Genomic DNA, 15,677 nt, shown 5'->3' on the forward strand with positions numbered 1-15,677 from the left:
AGTGTCCGAGAAAGAGGGTAAAATACTTTTCACAACTTGCTACAACAATATATTTTTGTTATTTTACTTCTATGTCAAACACTACGGTACGTGTTTTCTATCACAACGAACAATGACTTAATTGACATCTGCAGGGCAGGCTCTTTTGGCCTACTCCAAACAGAAGAATGGGGGAATATGGTGTTTCAGAGGGGAGACACATCACAGCTGCAGTGCTGAGAGGCCTACAGAAATCTCCACTAAGGCTGTCCTAAGAGGGCCAAAACTGCACCACAAGGAAATGTAAAATGCCCAACAGATGCCAAAAATAAAAGGAGCACAATCAATTCTCTGTGTCCAGATTCTCCCAGGGACACCATTTCACAGATGTTGCTAAATTTGTCTGCAAACAGTCAAAGGAAGTAGTGTTCTTAAACTCCAGAGTGCATACTTATGAGAAGAAGGAGACATGACACAAAGAGAACATTGTGATAAGACCCCAGTTTACAACCCTTGCTACCGCTGTCTGATAATCAGTGGGCAAGGGTCTGCTTCACCTAAACACAACCCCTTAGGTGATTTGGTAAAGATTAATAAAATAAAATAAATCTAAGCATAAATTTTAGGCTAGAGTTGACAGTGGACATATGAGGTAGGACATTGAAATATTCAGGCCAATTAAGCAATGTAAACACAAAATACAACGATTTAAGCTGCCAGAACTATTTATGCATATATCTACAGTATGTGTGTGAGGCTCCCTAGACCAATATCAGATGTCCCATAGAACGAAGACGCCCTCTAGTGCAAATGAAGTGTACTTCAAGGATGGAAAATCATTCAAAAATGTAAATAGTTACTAGCTTTTAATGTTGTATCATACACCTGACATTGTTTATTCCAGCGTAACACTTGACAGGGTACTGAAACCCATCTGTAGTGAGTCATCCAGATATGCTTAAGTGAGACATTTTCATAGCAAGTGCTTTCTAAACATATTTCTGCGGAGTTCTCCCACCTCATTAAACTTCATAGGGGTAAAACGCACAGTTTTTATTTTGAAAAGGAGAGGAGGAAAAATGCACTAAACGCCAGAGTGCCATTTTTTTCTCGTGACACATCTCTTTTAAAAATGTATTTACTTCTTGATTAAGAATGTATTTTTTCTTTGAAACAATTTTACCTCAATTAAATGTTTATATATATATATGATCATCTTGATTTGCACAGTCCAAATCCAATAATATGACTTCTTCCTGTAATTCAGTGTAAAAGGTAATTGAGCCCAGGTATTGTGGCAGAACCTTATTCTAAGGCCTATTACAATTTTCCTTTGTCCTTTTTTTGTGTTTGCATATATTTACAATATAGCAATTCATCATAACGGGAGTGGAAACAACTTTATATTGTCTAATTTTACAGTATATAAATGAAGCCAGTATCCTGTTTCTTCTGGGCATTTATATTCTTTATTTGACAGTGTTGAAAGATAAAAAAAACTGTTTTTGCTGAAAGAGCAGTGGGACATTTTTAAACCCTTACTATGGTAATGCATGTCTACCTGAGGCAGCGGAATAGACCACTCAACCACCCTAGGCTGCAAGTTTTTAAATGCATTTTAAATTACTAATAACATTTATAGTTTATACAAAGTACATTCTCTATATTTGGAATGTTTTAACCTCTGTTTTACCACCTGAATCTCCTGGTCCATCTCCTGTTTAATTAAAGTTAAATAGGCCAGAATTAGTTAAATCTAGAATATAACGTTTTTGGTTTGTTGAGCCACGGATTACTATTGTATGGTTATGTCATTATACATTACTGAAGGAAATTCTGGTCCAGAACTGCTATAAAACCCCTCTACATGTAAAATGTAGGGCTGCACTGATTATTGTTATGAATTGATGTAAGATTGAACTATAAAACAAGGCCTTTATACTGAGATTAAGGCATGTTGTGTCAAATGTAATATGCAGCCCACTGTAAACAAGAAACCAGGCAAGCCCAGTTCAGCCGGCCCGCAATAGAAATTGTTGGTCATGGCTGCTCTCTCAAGATTCTAACCTATGTCGCTCAAGTGAAAGGCTGTGTTTTTAACCACAACACCACAGAGCCAACCATTTGCCGGAGGTCAGTATAGCATATTCACATTATATAATGTTTGAATATTTTGTTAGACACCATTAACCATTGTGTTAATTGGGCAGAAAACTGGCGTTTCCAAATGGTTCAGGGAAATAAATAATCTTTCATCACCTGAAATGAGCACTGAAAATGATTTATACATCGTTGAAAATGGACATAGCTTCAGGGAGTAAAAAAGACACTCAGAAAACAGTGTACAAGTATTCATTTTGGGCCTATCAGCTGACGCATGGCTCTGTGAGGGTTAAACTGAGTAAAGTTTCTTATGAAGTTTACATTCTCCACAAATAGTATCTATGATCTGTATGACTTTTGCTACAGGCCGTTTTAAAAGCTTATTAGCCAGTAATATGTTGCTAGACACCATTACGCATTGTCTTAAACTTAGTAACCTTTCTTATTAAGTTGACCTCATCAACAAACAGCCACTGGCCGTTTTAACAGCTTATCTCCCATTCGGGAATGACATTGATACAATAATTACTGTATCAATATAGGTGACGATAACAGACTTTTACGTTAAGTGAAAAGATGAGAGAATCGTGTAGCCAGTGAAGTGTTTGACTATCCTGAAGAAATGCTAAGTCATGATTCGAAAATCCACCAGAAATAGTCGCAATATAACAGTAAACTAGTGATGGCCGTTCTTCTAGCAGCAGGATATTATTCTAGCAGCGCTAACTCAGATTTTCCAAAATAAATGCCATCATTGAATTATATAAGTTACAGAGTTACAGCCAGCGAAGTTTTTGTCTGTCCTGAACCTCAGGCATAATCTATGGTGACTGTTACAGGAATTGAACGCGGGACCTGTTGTTCTGTACCCCGCGTCGCTAACCACTATGCTATTTAGCAAGAGGCAGACAGCCAGTCATTCAGGGACGGGTGGACTCAGTAAGTCATTCACTCTTCTAGGCCGCCTCAGCTTACTTGAAAAAGCTACCTAACGTTATAGCATCAGGAGTTGGGACTGCCAATCGAGCTTTACACTGATCGATATACACAAAATATAATGTCCAAAAAGCCATTCTGACCCATTTCCTACTAGTGAATGTGCCTTACCAATGATGTATTAGAGGCGATAGACGTGCTGTGTCCAGGCACTATGTGCAGCATCGTGCCTAAGAACAGCTCTTGGCTGTGGTATATTGGCCATATACCACGCCCCTCATGCCTTATTGTTTACATAACCTATCTATTGTACTAGTTAATCAATATGATGACCAACAAATCGGCCTAAACTGCACATCAGCAGTATAATAAGGATCTGCTGCCACAGACTGAGCAAGATTCTGATAAAAGGTGAGAAAATAGATTGGGAATGTCTTTTCAGCCTCTACAAGTTTTTCTGAGGATAGTAAATGTCCTTAACATACTTGCTTCAGAATGTATCAATAACATCAAGCTCTTGATTTAGGTTCAGAAATTCAACACTACTGTTGTTTGCTCCTTGTGGTCTAAGGCCTGGTGTCTCTGTAAAAGCACTTTGTGACAACTGCTGTTGTAAAAAGGGCTTTATAAATACATTTGATTGATTTACAAATCATCAACATTAGCATTAGGGTGGCAGGGTAGCCTGGGTGAGAGCCTCTACCGGATCAATAACCAAAAGCTTGCTGGATGATGTGATGAAGACACTACTCGCAGGGATGATTACGGAGAGTGTACACTTTGTGTCCGAGGCTGTCCTGGGGGACACCGAGCTGGCAGTTGACCGCTTTGTTCGAATATATAAGCCTGTTTCTTCAGTATCAACCAAGAGGAGAAGGAGCAATGTTAAGATCTGCAAGAGTGGCAAAAACAAGTGATTTTCAATCCCCTCATCAAGGTCCTCTTCTAATGGGTAACTTCATTAATTATGTAACATGATATTTCTGAAACCAATGTGGAGGACATATATTTGGATATGTGGATAACATGTAATGACACATTTTACTGATTGATTACTGAATGATGTATTTACATGACAAAAGTGTCAAAAATGATTATTATATTGTCTGCCTTGTATTCATAAAGGTCACAGACAGGGTTACCAAGGACTCAGGGAGACAGTGGGTTCAAATCATCTGAGACACTCAGTGACCTTTTTGGAATCACTGAGGACAGTCTCCTTATTGGTGTAAAAGATTCCTTCAGAGAGTTGCTAAGCAGTTTCCTTGTCGTCCAAAGAGAAGCCCAGCTAGACACACAAACTCTATTCCGAGTTATTGTTGGCAATGTGTCCAACAAAGTCAACTCCATAATCTCTGTTGCCCTCCACTCCCAGCTCTACTGGGCAAAAGGGTCCAGTTATTACCAAGGTGATGGTGTCTGGTACTTCCATTGTGTTTCAAACGTTCCTTAATGGACAGAGCGTTGGGGAGCAGAACATTGTTTTAAAAAATGATGATGTTGAGGCAGACATATTACATTTAATTGGACAGGTCACGACAGCCCTTAGTGACACTGCTTTGATCTGTAGTGACAAAGAAGGGGAGAATAATGGGGAGGAGGACAGCTCTCAGAAAACCGATCTGACAATACAAAAGTATTAGCATTGCGTTAAGTGTTCTGATGAAACGCTAAAATATGGACAGTCTAACCTCAGTTGTAAAAACCATTTAATTGCTGTGTAATCTACTTTTGTACCACTAGGTGGCATTACCCTATATGGGACTGTATTTATACAGAATGGGAATAATAAACTGTAGTAAACAATAATAAACTGAGCAATAACTCAAAGGAAAGGTCTGGACATTGTAAATGGAATATGCACTACACCTCCAATGCCTATATCACGCATAAGACTTATTGGAAGGCTGTTATATCAGTGTCAAAGTCACAAAATAAAGCATTAGTCTGTCAACACACATTAGTCTGTCAACCAGGGACAGCGGTTGAACATTAGCCAGCTGGCTAAAACTGGCCGTTTTACTGAAACGTTGATTAATGTGCCCTGTCTCTGTAAAAATACAAACACAAGGTACGGACAGGTTACTCACTGAGGAGTTTCAGACCAAGGCCATTGACTCGATCAGGGACGTTATAAGAAGATTCTTCTATTACGCGTCTTGTTGTTCTGTACCTACATCATCTATATCAACACCCAGCATAAGAGAAATGGGAAAACTTTTGGAAAGTAACTCCATAATTATTCTGATGCCACGAAGTTGTTAAATACCAAGACGCACAGTCTCACCCAGTCCATCAGGTCATCCTGTTCTCCACCACAGAGAGAGCAGGTCCTTCTTGAAATTCATCAAATTAAGATCTGGTCTTGCACTGTTGGTTGCCATAAACAGTATGAAGAATGCCCTGAGGCGGATTCTTACATGTCAGAAAAAGGAGCTTTCTCAGATACATTTGTGATGCCACTTAAACGCTGGTTCCAACATTGTGCCACAGTCTCTCCTCCAAAATGTCTATACACACCAAGTCCTCTTTGACACCGCTGAAGAGATTGTCAACCAGGTTCTGGTCTTATCTAAGTCTGAGGTGATGAAGGACTACCTATTGTCTGTTGAAGGGAGTTATTCTGAAATGTCTTTAGCGTGTTTGTGGATGGCATCTTGGCTGACTTGAGTAATCTCACTGGTTCAGTTGCTTCATCTGAGTCTATGAGCAGTATCTCTCTGAGTTGACTTCTTCATTTGGTCTGGAGGACCATTCCACCAACAGAAGGGTCTGTGTGACAATCCAGAGTCTTCAAGTTATACATATTAAGAAACTGTGTAGTGTCTTTCTAACCAAATGCATGATAGTTTAGATGACCAGATGGTGTGTAGCAGTGATTCCCAGAAGATCCAGCCAGACCTTGAATCTAGCACCAAGAAGGTTATTAGTCAGATCCTCACTGTGTATCACTCTGAGGAATCCATGGAGGAATGCCTCAGCATCCTAAAAGAAGATAGAGCAGACGTGTCCAATAGAAGATACAGCAGACGTGTCCAAGCTTTTGGACAACCTTGGTGCATACGGATCATACTCATCTTTTTATGGCTGTGCTGTCAATACACGGGGAACTTAGTCACATGTATCTCTACGTTTTGACAAACTATGTACTGAGGAGTTTCAAACCAAAGCCTCACTTGTGGTTAATGGGAACCTTCATTCAGGCTTGATTAGCATTGTAAATAACAGCCTAGATATTTTAAACACAAGTACTGATTTTTAGAAGGAAGAGTGCTGCTTTGGCATCAGACTATGTAGGAGCGGTGCTCATTGGACAGCAGGGTATGAATAATTTCATGACAATTGAAGCTTTAGACATAACCTTACAGTGGGGAGAACAAGTATTTGATACACAGTTGATTTTGCAGGTTTTCCCACTTACAAAGCATGCAGAAGTCTGTAATTCTTATCATAGGTACTCTTCAACTGTGAATGGCGGAATCTAAAACAAAAATCGAGAAAATCACATTGTATGATTTTTAAGTAATTAATTAGCATTTTATTGCATGACATAAGTATTTGATACATCAGAAAAGCAGAACTTAATATTTGGTACAGAAACCTTTGTTTGCAATTACAGAGATCATATGTTTCCTGTAGTTCTTGACCAGGTTTGCACACACTGCAGCAGGGATTTTGGCCCACTCCTCCATACAGACCTTCTCCAGATCCTTCAGGTTTTGGGGCTGTCGCTGGGCAATACAGACTTTCAGCTCCCTCCAAAGGTTTTCTATTGGGTTCAGGTCTGAAGACTGGCTAGGCCACTCCAGGACCTTGAGATGCTTCTTACGGAGCCACTCTTTAGTTGCCCTGGCTGTATGTTTCGGGTCATCAATGCTCTTACTGAGGGAAGGAGGTTGTTGGCCAAGATCTCGCAATACATAGCCCCATCCATCCTCCCCTCAATACGGTGCAGTCATCCTGTCCCTTTTGCAGAAAAGCATCCCCAATGAATGACGTTTCCACCTCCATGCTTCACGGTTGGGATGGTGTTCTTGGGGTTGTACTCATCCTTCTTCTTCCTCCAAACACGGCAATTGGAGTTTAGACCAAAAAGCTCTATTTTTGTCTCATCAGACCACATGACCTTCTCCCATTCCTCCACTGGATCATCCAGATGGTCATTGGCAAACTTCAGAACTTCAGGGCCTGGACATGCGCTGGCTTGAGCAGGGGTTTTGATCCAGGATTTTAATCCATGACGGCGTAGTGTGTCCAAGGTGTTACGCTGCTATATTATTAGTCTCTGTAAAGCACTTTGTGACAACTGCTGTTGTAAAAAGGGCTTTATAAATAAATTTGATTGATTGATTGTTACTAATGGTTTTCTTTGAGACTGTGGTCCCAGCTCTCTTCAGGTCATTGACCAGGACCTGCTGTCTAGTTCTGGGCTGATCCCTCACCTTCCTCATGATCATTGATGCCCCACGAGGTGAGATCTTGCATGGAGCCCCAGACCAAGGGAGAATGACCGTCATCTTGAACTTCTTCCATTTTGTAATAATTGCACCAACAGTTGTTGCCTTCTCACCAAGCTGCTTGCCTATTGTCCTGTAGCCCATCCCAGCCTTGTGCAGGTCTACAATTCTATCCCTGATGTCCTTACACAGCTCTCTGGTCTTGGCCATTGTGGAGAGCTTGGAGTCTGTTTGATTGAGTGTGTGGACAGATGTCTTTTATACAGGTAACAAGTTCAAACAGGTGCAGTTAATACAGGTAATGAGTGGAGAACAGGAGGGCTTCTTATAGAAAAACTAACAGGTCTGTGAAAGCCGAAATTCTTACTGGTTGGTAGGTGATCAAATACTTATGTCATGCAATAAAATGCAAATTAATTATTTTAAAATTTGATTTTCTTTAATAGATGCTCACAGTTGAAGTATACCTATGATAAAAATTACAGACCTCTACATGCTTTGTAAGCAGGAAAACCTGCAAAATCACCAGTGGATCAAATACTTGTTCTCCCCACTGTATGACCGCACTTCAAAAACATCCACGGCACTCTTCTCTGATTATGATAAAAACTCCTTTATTAGAATATCATGGCAATAAAAAGCCTTCTTCAGGGTGCACAAAAGAGACATCATGTACAGACAACTTAAATCAAAACAGAAAAAAGGGGGAGTGGACAACATAAACCAACCAACAGGAAAATATGCAATAAGGTCTGAAGCAAGAGGTACAGCTAAAAACAAGTTCATACAAATAATAGAGCGTAGTGATACCAATAAATATCTATTCAGAAATAAACTATTGTGTAATATATCAGTACTTGTAAACCTCCAATGAATTGAACACACATAGCTCCTGGCTAAGGATCTTGAATTCAATGGTCAGTAGAATGATTTACACTCACAATCATTCTACTGTCCATTGAATTCAAGATCCTTACCCAGGAGCTATGTATGTTCAATTCATTTTGTGGTAGATTCAATCTATGTATGCTTATCCACAGCATTTCTGCCACCTCAACTAGTTCCTCACAGGTTTATCGTGACACAGAAAACCTGTTAGACAATATAATGTTCAGTCAGGTTCTGGATAACCTATCTGTTATGTCACCTTCCTCCATGACCAAGTTGTCCTCAGACAATGCACTTGACAGTGACAAGGCCAGCCCGGCTAGGCTTCCAGACCGATGAAAAGGAAAAGAAGAGATCAGCATTCAGTTATCTGTTTCAACTATTCTGAAAGATACATGTGTCATAAAAATAACAATACTAATTATGAATATGGTATTGATTAATTAAGTAGAATGATCTGCAAATAACTGTTATGTAGCATTCAAAGAAGGTCAACATGAAAAAGCACTGTGCTTCAACACCTTCCCAGAACCAGACCCCTGCAGTCGGTAAACAAGGTACGTCAACACTCAAATATACTTGTTGTCCCCTTTATTATTTTTCAGCAATTGTCAACGAGCAAAATACTCGCCAAGCAGAGGATGTATCCTCCACCAAAAAGAAACCTTGGAAGCAATCATTGATTTCAGGGGCATTTTCAGATGTGATAAATCTTCTATCCAGTATATTTACCTCCTGCTTTAAAAGCGGGTCTACCTAATATATATATATATATATATATATATATATATATATATTTAAACATAACATAATAAACATAATCATAGTAATGTTCATGTTGTTTTTCATTGTACAGTTTTAGTAGTTATAAGTATAGTTAATAATATTACCTGAACTTCCAGAATCAGAAACCATTGTAGAATTATAACAAAAGTGTTTACTTAGCTTCACAAACACTTTCCGGCAAGAGGTGTTTCTAAATGACAAATTTAAGAAGCAATGCAATGCAATACCTATGATCAAAGAGAGGGGGCACCCTTTCGTATATAATTACACATACCACATGGGGGCAAACTGAGATAACTGAATGGTAAAAGAGAGAAGTTTCCAGAAGAGGAACTGCCAGGAGCTCTTACTCATGCCTCAGTTTCATGTAACCACATACTCAAAAGAACACGTGTATTTGTCTGTGTCTGTGAGTATTGTTTCCGAAGGAAAGCCCTTTTCACAGTTTCCTTCCTCTCTTCATTGACAGAAATGATGGATTGATCTTAGATGCATGGATTTTATAAAAGTGATAAGATAATCAAATATTGATAATTCATATTTAAATTCCATGCTATATGTTATAATATCATACTGGAAAACGAGATTCTAATCTAGTGTTGAGTTGGAACAGAGAAAATAGCGCTGCTGATTAACTATAGTAACTACACAGGAAGTGAACTTCATTGCACACTCTGAAGACAGACAAAAATTATGTTTGAGGACAGAACTTCACACAAACTGAACTGCCTTTCACCATCTTTCCCCGTTTCTCTTTTACACCCTTCAGAGATAAGAAGCTTTGCCTTAAGAGCCTGCAATCCAATTTCTTAATTGAGCACCTCTTACTGTTTTCCAGTGGTGCTTCCTGGCCGTCATAGCATAAGGCCAGCCTGTGTAATAGATCAGCAGTTATCCTGTGGGACTGTTCTGAACAAACTCAAAGTCATTGGCAGAATCTGTGTTATGTTGGATGGCTAGAATCCTTGGTGGTTTGAATCCTAAATGCTCATTGGCTTACAGCCATATTCCACGGTTATGACATTACACCACTTTTTACTGCTCTAATCACGTTTGTTAACAGTTTATAATAGCAATAATGCATTTTGGGTGTTTTTTGTGGTATATGGCCAATATATGACTGCTAAATGCTGTGTCCAGGCACTCACCAATGCATCGTGCCTAAGAACAGATCTCAGCTAATATATTGGCCATGTACAACACATTAGGTACTGTCTATCAACCACAGAATACAAGGTCATAAACTTAATATGTCAATTATGAGGATTTGACAATATTTCCATTAATATAGTATGCTATTGATTAAAGTTATTCAAAAATATTCTTATAGTACGTTTAAATAAGCAACTAAAGTTACCACATACCATAGTATAACATTGGCTTCTGTAATATTTTCTAGACACTGAAAAAAATCCCGGAAAACGTATTCGTTCGTCTTCCTTCTTTTAACACAGTTTACAAGTTTATTACTATGAATTTTGTGATCGCAGTTTCACACATTCTGGGGAGTAAACCTCAAAAGAAAGGAATGCAATGCCACGGAGGAAATGATGCAGGATACATTTATGATAGAACACATGAACAGCCAACCAAAAATCGCGACCCATCCGCCCTAATTACATTTCCACCAATACGATAATAGGGGCGTGAGTGAGCGAAGGGAGTGTTTTCATCGTAGGCTACAATACCCGGGCATTGCATTACAGTATGAGTCATTGCCCGCTGAAAGGTAACGTGGTACATTGACTTGCCTTGCCTATTTTTCCATTTCGTGTTTTAAGATTATAAGGTAGAAATTCTATTACATTTTCTCGAAAGGATTGAAATGTTACAGTTTCGGTTTTCGACAGTGCTGAAAGAGTTCTTTCAATCAAACCTAAAGCGCTCCTTGGCAGGTATCTCAAGAAATAAAACGTCTTTACCGATCTACTACTGCTTCAGCACCGCCTCTGTTGATGTCAAAGTCAGCTCCAAATTGAAAGTGCTCCATGCCGGTGTCCACTGCCCGCTGCTTTACACCACAACTGGCATCCGGACCTACTGTACCAAAGCCGAAGGTGCAGCGATACCGGTGACCGAAAATGCTGTACCGTTGACCGCTGTATTGTTACCCGACCAGGTGAAGAAAGATGAGACTGTCAAAGAAGCAGCAACTGAAAAGTAAGTTGAAAACGTTTAGAGTGGAGTGGCGTGAACTATAGCTCCACATCGGCGACATACTTTAGAACGAGTCATAGGCTAAATTAGCATATGAACACGTGTCTACTATTCATAGAACATCGCGAGCTTATAACGATGAGTGGATAGTGCTTTCTGTGATGTCAACATGAGCGCCTTCTCTTTCTTTTGTTTACAAACGTGTTGTCTAATTAACAATTTGGCGTGTCGTGAAGATCCAGTGCTAAGCTAGTAACGACCTTATCCAATACCTTTTAAGACTTAAAAACATGTAATATACATTGCCGCTAAAAATGTATTGCAGTTAACTTTATCCGCTCATTCATTTTATAATACCAAACATTCTCGAACTTTCTTTTGAAGTAGGCTACAATGTATCTACTTCGAAGCTTTACATGCTTGTTTTGGTCTGATCTGATAAGCAGCACAAGGGAGTGCACGTTTCCCCAATTGTTATGCTACATTCATAAGCAAGAAAGAATATACGTATGTACGATTTGAAAGCATTTACGTGTTTAGGCATTTCCAGTCACGTTCAGATTCACCCAAAATGACAAATAGTGCCTCTCACCAAATTAGACCAGCCACATGGTATTTGTTAAGTTCCTCCAATCCACATGCAGGCATGGCTACCAACCTTTGTTGTTTCTGGTGCATGCAATATAACCTACTGCTCTTTCAGCAATATTATTTATAAATAAAACCCCAAACAATGCACAAGCAAAACTGAACAGCGGATATGATCAGTTAAATGGACGGGACGTAGTTGATTATTTTGGGTTATAGTTTGACAATTCATACTGTGTACAGACCGTCGTGAAAATGTTGGGTTATTACTGTGTTACTACTACTTTGCGTTGATAACTAATACCCTCTTACTAATGGCCATAGGGTAAACAGGACTGTCAACCGGTGACCTATATTTTTAATGTAATTGTATTAAATATTGTGGCATAGAGAATTATCCCCTGGCGTTGACATGTTTGAGACGAACTATCCACGGTAACCATGGTAACAGCCTGGTATTTAGGCAGTTGTGTATTTTGACATTAACTGCATGCTGCTATCAAGGTAATTTCCTTGAATCTGACATTAGAGATCTGTCGGTAATCAATCAAAGAGGCGTTTCCCACTATAGATGGAAGAGAAACCAAGATACCCAATATCAAAAATATAGCAATTAACAACCAACATAGACACGCCCCCATTATATTTAGAGTGCGTGAGATGTCTTGTTTTGGTGCTCAACCCCTTGTGGTGGGGGGAGAAAACAGAGAGTAGCTAGTGATCTTGTGGCAAAAAAAGTTGTTCTGTCCATGAGCAAAGGAGTTAAATGTAATTGTTATCCTGGCACTCATCAGAGCAGGGTTCTCTGCTGGACCAGAGCCAGCTATCTCTCCTGCTTATTGTTGCCAGATATTATGGTGGACCTGTTACTGCTCGATAAACATTGATTTTAGTAGGAGTTTTTCAAGATTAATGGAAGATGTTTCATTCTTAAATCTAGTGGATTATTAAGAAGGGATTCATTTTGATTGTGTCCACTGACACAGGATGTGATGTTTTGGGAGAATTGTCATGCATGTGTAGTGCATGCTTTAAGATAGCTTGCTGAAGTTGTGGACATGTTCTCTGAAATTAGACCCAAGCACAGCAGCCACAGCCTCATACCGTCTGCAGTATATTACTAGTTGTCATTTAAATTTAGTAACTTGAAAGACTGCTCATAAAACAAGCTAGAGGTGCAGTTGTGCCACTCATCAGTTAAAACTTTAAATGTTATCGCAAACTTCTTAATTCATCTTTGATTAATTTTGAGTGGGAAACCTTGCTACTGACAAACATGAATTGCCAGGATAAGATGAAGAAAACATAACTCACAATGAAGCACACCCACAAGGCCTGATACCATTCTCTTTTTGAGCACCAGAAAAACTGCTGAGTTCTGACCAATTTAGGGCCCCCTTTCCCAGGTTGACTTTCACTTTGTGAACATCTCCGCTATGGAATGCTAACTGTAATAATGTCAACATTAACACAGCCACAGAAGGTTGTCTTCCAAATTATCTTTAGTTTTTCGGTGACACTTGATATCAAGATAGGCTAGGCCCAATGTATCATTTTGCATGGCTTCGCCAGCATGACTCTCAAAAAACAATGTAGTCCAGGCCACTGGTTTAGTAGACCCATTTTATGTTATAATTGTGAGGAGGGGATGTTTGCGCAAGGTGTTCTTTCATGACCGTTTATATAGCGGTCATAAATACAGCTCCGGAATAAAGTAAGAGACCTCTGCACCTTTTTCTTTCCTTTCCAAAAATGTTAAAAAGGAATGTTTTGAGGGAGGAAGAGAAGTGTTCAATTTGCAGTGGTCTCTTAATTTTAACCCGTCTGTTCCTCACTCAAAGCCTTCCTTTTCCATTTTTTGGAAAGGAAAGAAAAAGGTGCAGTGGTCTCTTAATTTTTTCCGTAGCTATAAGTTCATGCCTATTCTTAAAGGTAGAATGGTGGGGAAAACCACGTTACCCTCTAAGGTCTGTGTTATATTTTAGTGTTTTTGACTAAGCTTCTTTCCTTTCTTGTTACCATTCAGGAATTGAGCTTTAAGAAAGTATTTTTCCTAACAGGCTGTCTGTAGGCCAGTGTGTGTCATGGGTTTCGCTGGCCTCTTCTTTTCATGGGGGTGTGTTAAAAGGGGAGTGGTGGCTGTGTGTTGGTTGAGAGACGGGCAGCATGTTATGTTGTTGTTGTTAAGGGGGCTGGGTTGCTAAAGTCCCCTGATCTATTGATTGGCAGTGTCAGATGACACAGACAGACGTGCGCTCATACGTGTACAGCACACACTGCAGTGTTTTGGGGGTGGTGTTCTTATCAGTTGTTAAAGTAATTACAGTTCAAGGGCTGTGTGTGGGTTTTGTAGTGGAAATACAAAGTTGAACACCCTCCTCACTGCCCCTTTTGCTCTCATGTTTTATTGGATCAAGTTTCATTTTCTCTCTGGGGTTGAACATGAACAAACTTCGTTGATCCCCAGAGAGCATTCCCATGACTGGGACCATGAAATACTTTAGCTGTTAGAAATATGACCTCAGTTCAGACCACAGACTTGTTTTTAGTGCCCCCCCCCCCCCCCCCGACCACACCTCTCTGAGCATTGCTGGGGTTGAGAAGTTGGCTGTCTCAGGGATGCTTCCTTGCTATTCAGGCAGACATCTCTCTGGCAGTGTCGACATGAGCACCTCATCTGGATTGCAAGTAGAAAATCGCTGACCTCAATGGGGCCGTTTTATCCAAATCACAACTCTACTCCACACATTTGCATCTTTACCCGCAGAAACGTCTTCACAGATTTGGATGAAATCCCCTGCATCTCAAGCCAGGCATATAGATGCAGGTCTCCAAACACCTCGTAGTCAGCAGAACATTGAATTCACACAACAGCAAAATGGGCTCATTGAGAAAGAAAGAGCATATTAGGCTAGATGATACAGTTTGTGTATGGTTGTGGTTGCATGGGGAGGTTTTGATTGGCTAGCAGTAGCAGCTGGGTAAAGATGGCAAATCTCATGTTTGGAATTTGGCCTATAGGCAGCATGACCAGATCGCAAGTTAAACTGTCTTGTACATAATATACAAAATCTATTGGCAGAATGTAGCCTTCCTTTCAGCCTTGCATAGGCCGAACAGGATGCCATAGACTTGTTGCCGTTTGCCTCGACTGGTTGGTCAGCTACAATTTGCAATTCTTATCTAATGGTATCTTTTCCCTATCAGCTTAGTAGATATTTGTAAAGTGCATTTCCACGTTTGTATTAATTCTGCCAGTATGGTTTCTGGTACCAGAGTGAGGTCTCTGTAATTTCTTCTTATCAGCCTTGGTAAGTTTTGGCACTGCAGGATAATAGGACAGAAAGACTTAATGATTGGGGCTATCTACACTTTCACATTCACTTATACCAGGGTTCTGCATACTAAGGCCCACAGGCCAAACCAGCCCGTGAGGCTATTCCCCCCGGCCCAAGGTAGGTAATAAAATAGTTTGGAGTGGAAGTAAAACATAACTCACCAGCCCATTGTTATACATCTGAATCTACATTTAAATTATTTAGACATGATAATGGACCTACTGTATAAATGTTTGAATTATAGCCTGTTACTGGCCTGCAAATTATTTATGATTAACAAATTACAAAACAAATGTGGCCCTCCATTTAATTTCAAAATCCTGATGTGGCCGTTGAGCCAAAAAGTGTGCCCTCCCCTGACTTATACCGAAGTTGGAACAGACATAATGTAGACACATTTTCATTAAACTCGTGAGATACAAAGATGGTCAGTACATGCATTCTT

At 39.8% G+C, this 15,677-nt stretch overlaps 1 protein-coding gene across 5 annotated transcripts in view; it reads left to right on the top strand.

Annotated features, from left to right (window-relative positions):
- Positions 1–10,839: 10,839 nt before the first annotated feature.
- LOC105022419 (glutaminase kidney isoform, mitochondrial) overlaps positions 10,840–15,677 on the top strand; it is a 51,437-nt gene continuing 46,599 nt past the window's right edge. For 2 of the 5 annotated variants that reach the window (XM_010890783.5, XM_010890784.5), the window contains exon 1: positions 10,840–11,309. In XM_010890783.5, coding sequence (XP_010889085.1) covers positions 10,975–11,309 — 335 coding nt within the window. In that variant the 5' untranslated portion in view covers positions 10,840–10,974. The remainder of the gene's footprint in view (positions 11,310–15,677) is intronic. The other 3 variants (XM_010890780.5, XM_010890781.5, XM_010890782.5) reach the window with 2 other exon arrangements.

Source organism: Esox lucius, chromosome 16 (assembly GCF_011004845.1).
Source record: "Esox lucius isolate fEsoLuc1 chromosome 16, fEsoLuc1.pri, whole genome shotgun sequence".
NCBI lineage: Eukaryota > Metazoa > Chordata > Actinopteri > Esociformes > Esocidae > Esox > Esox lucius.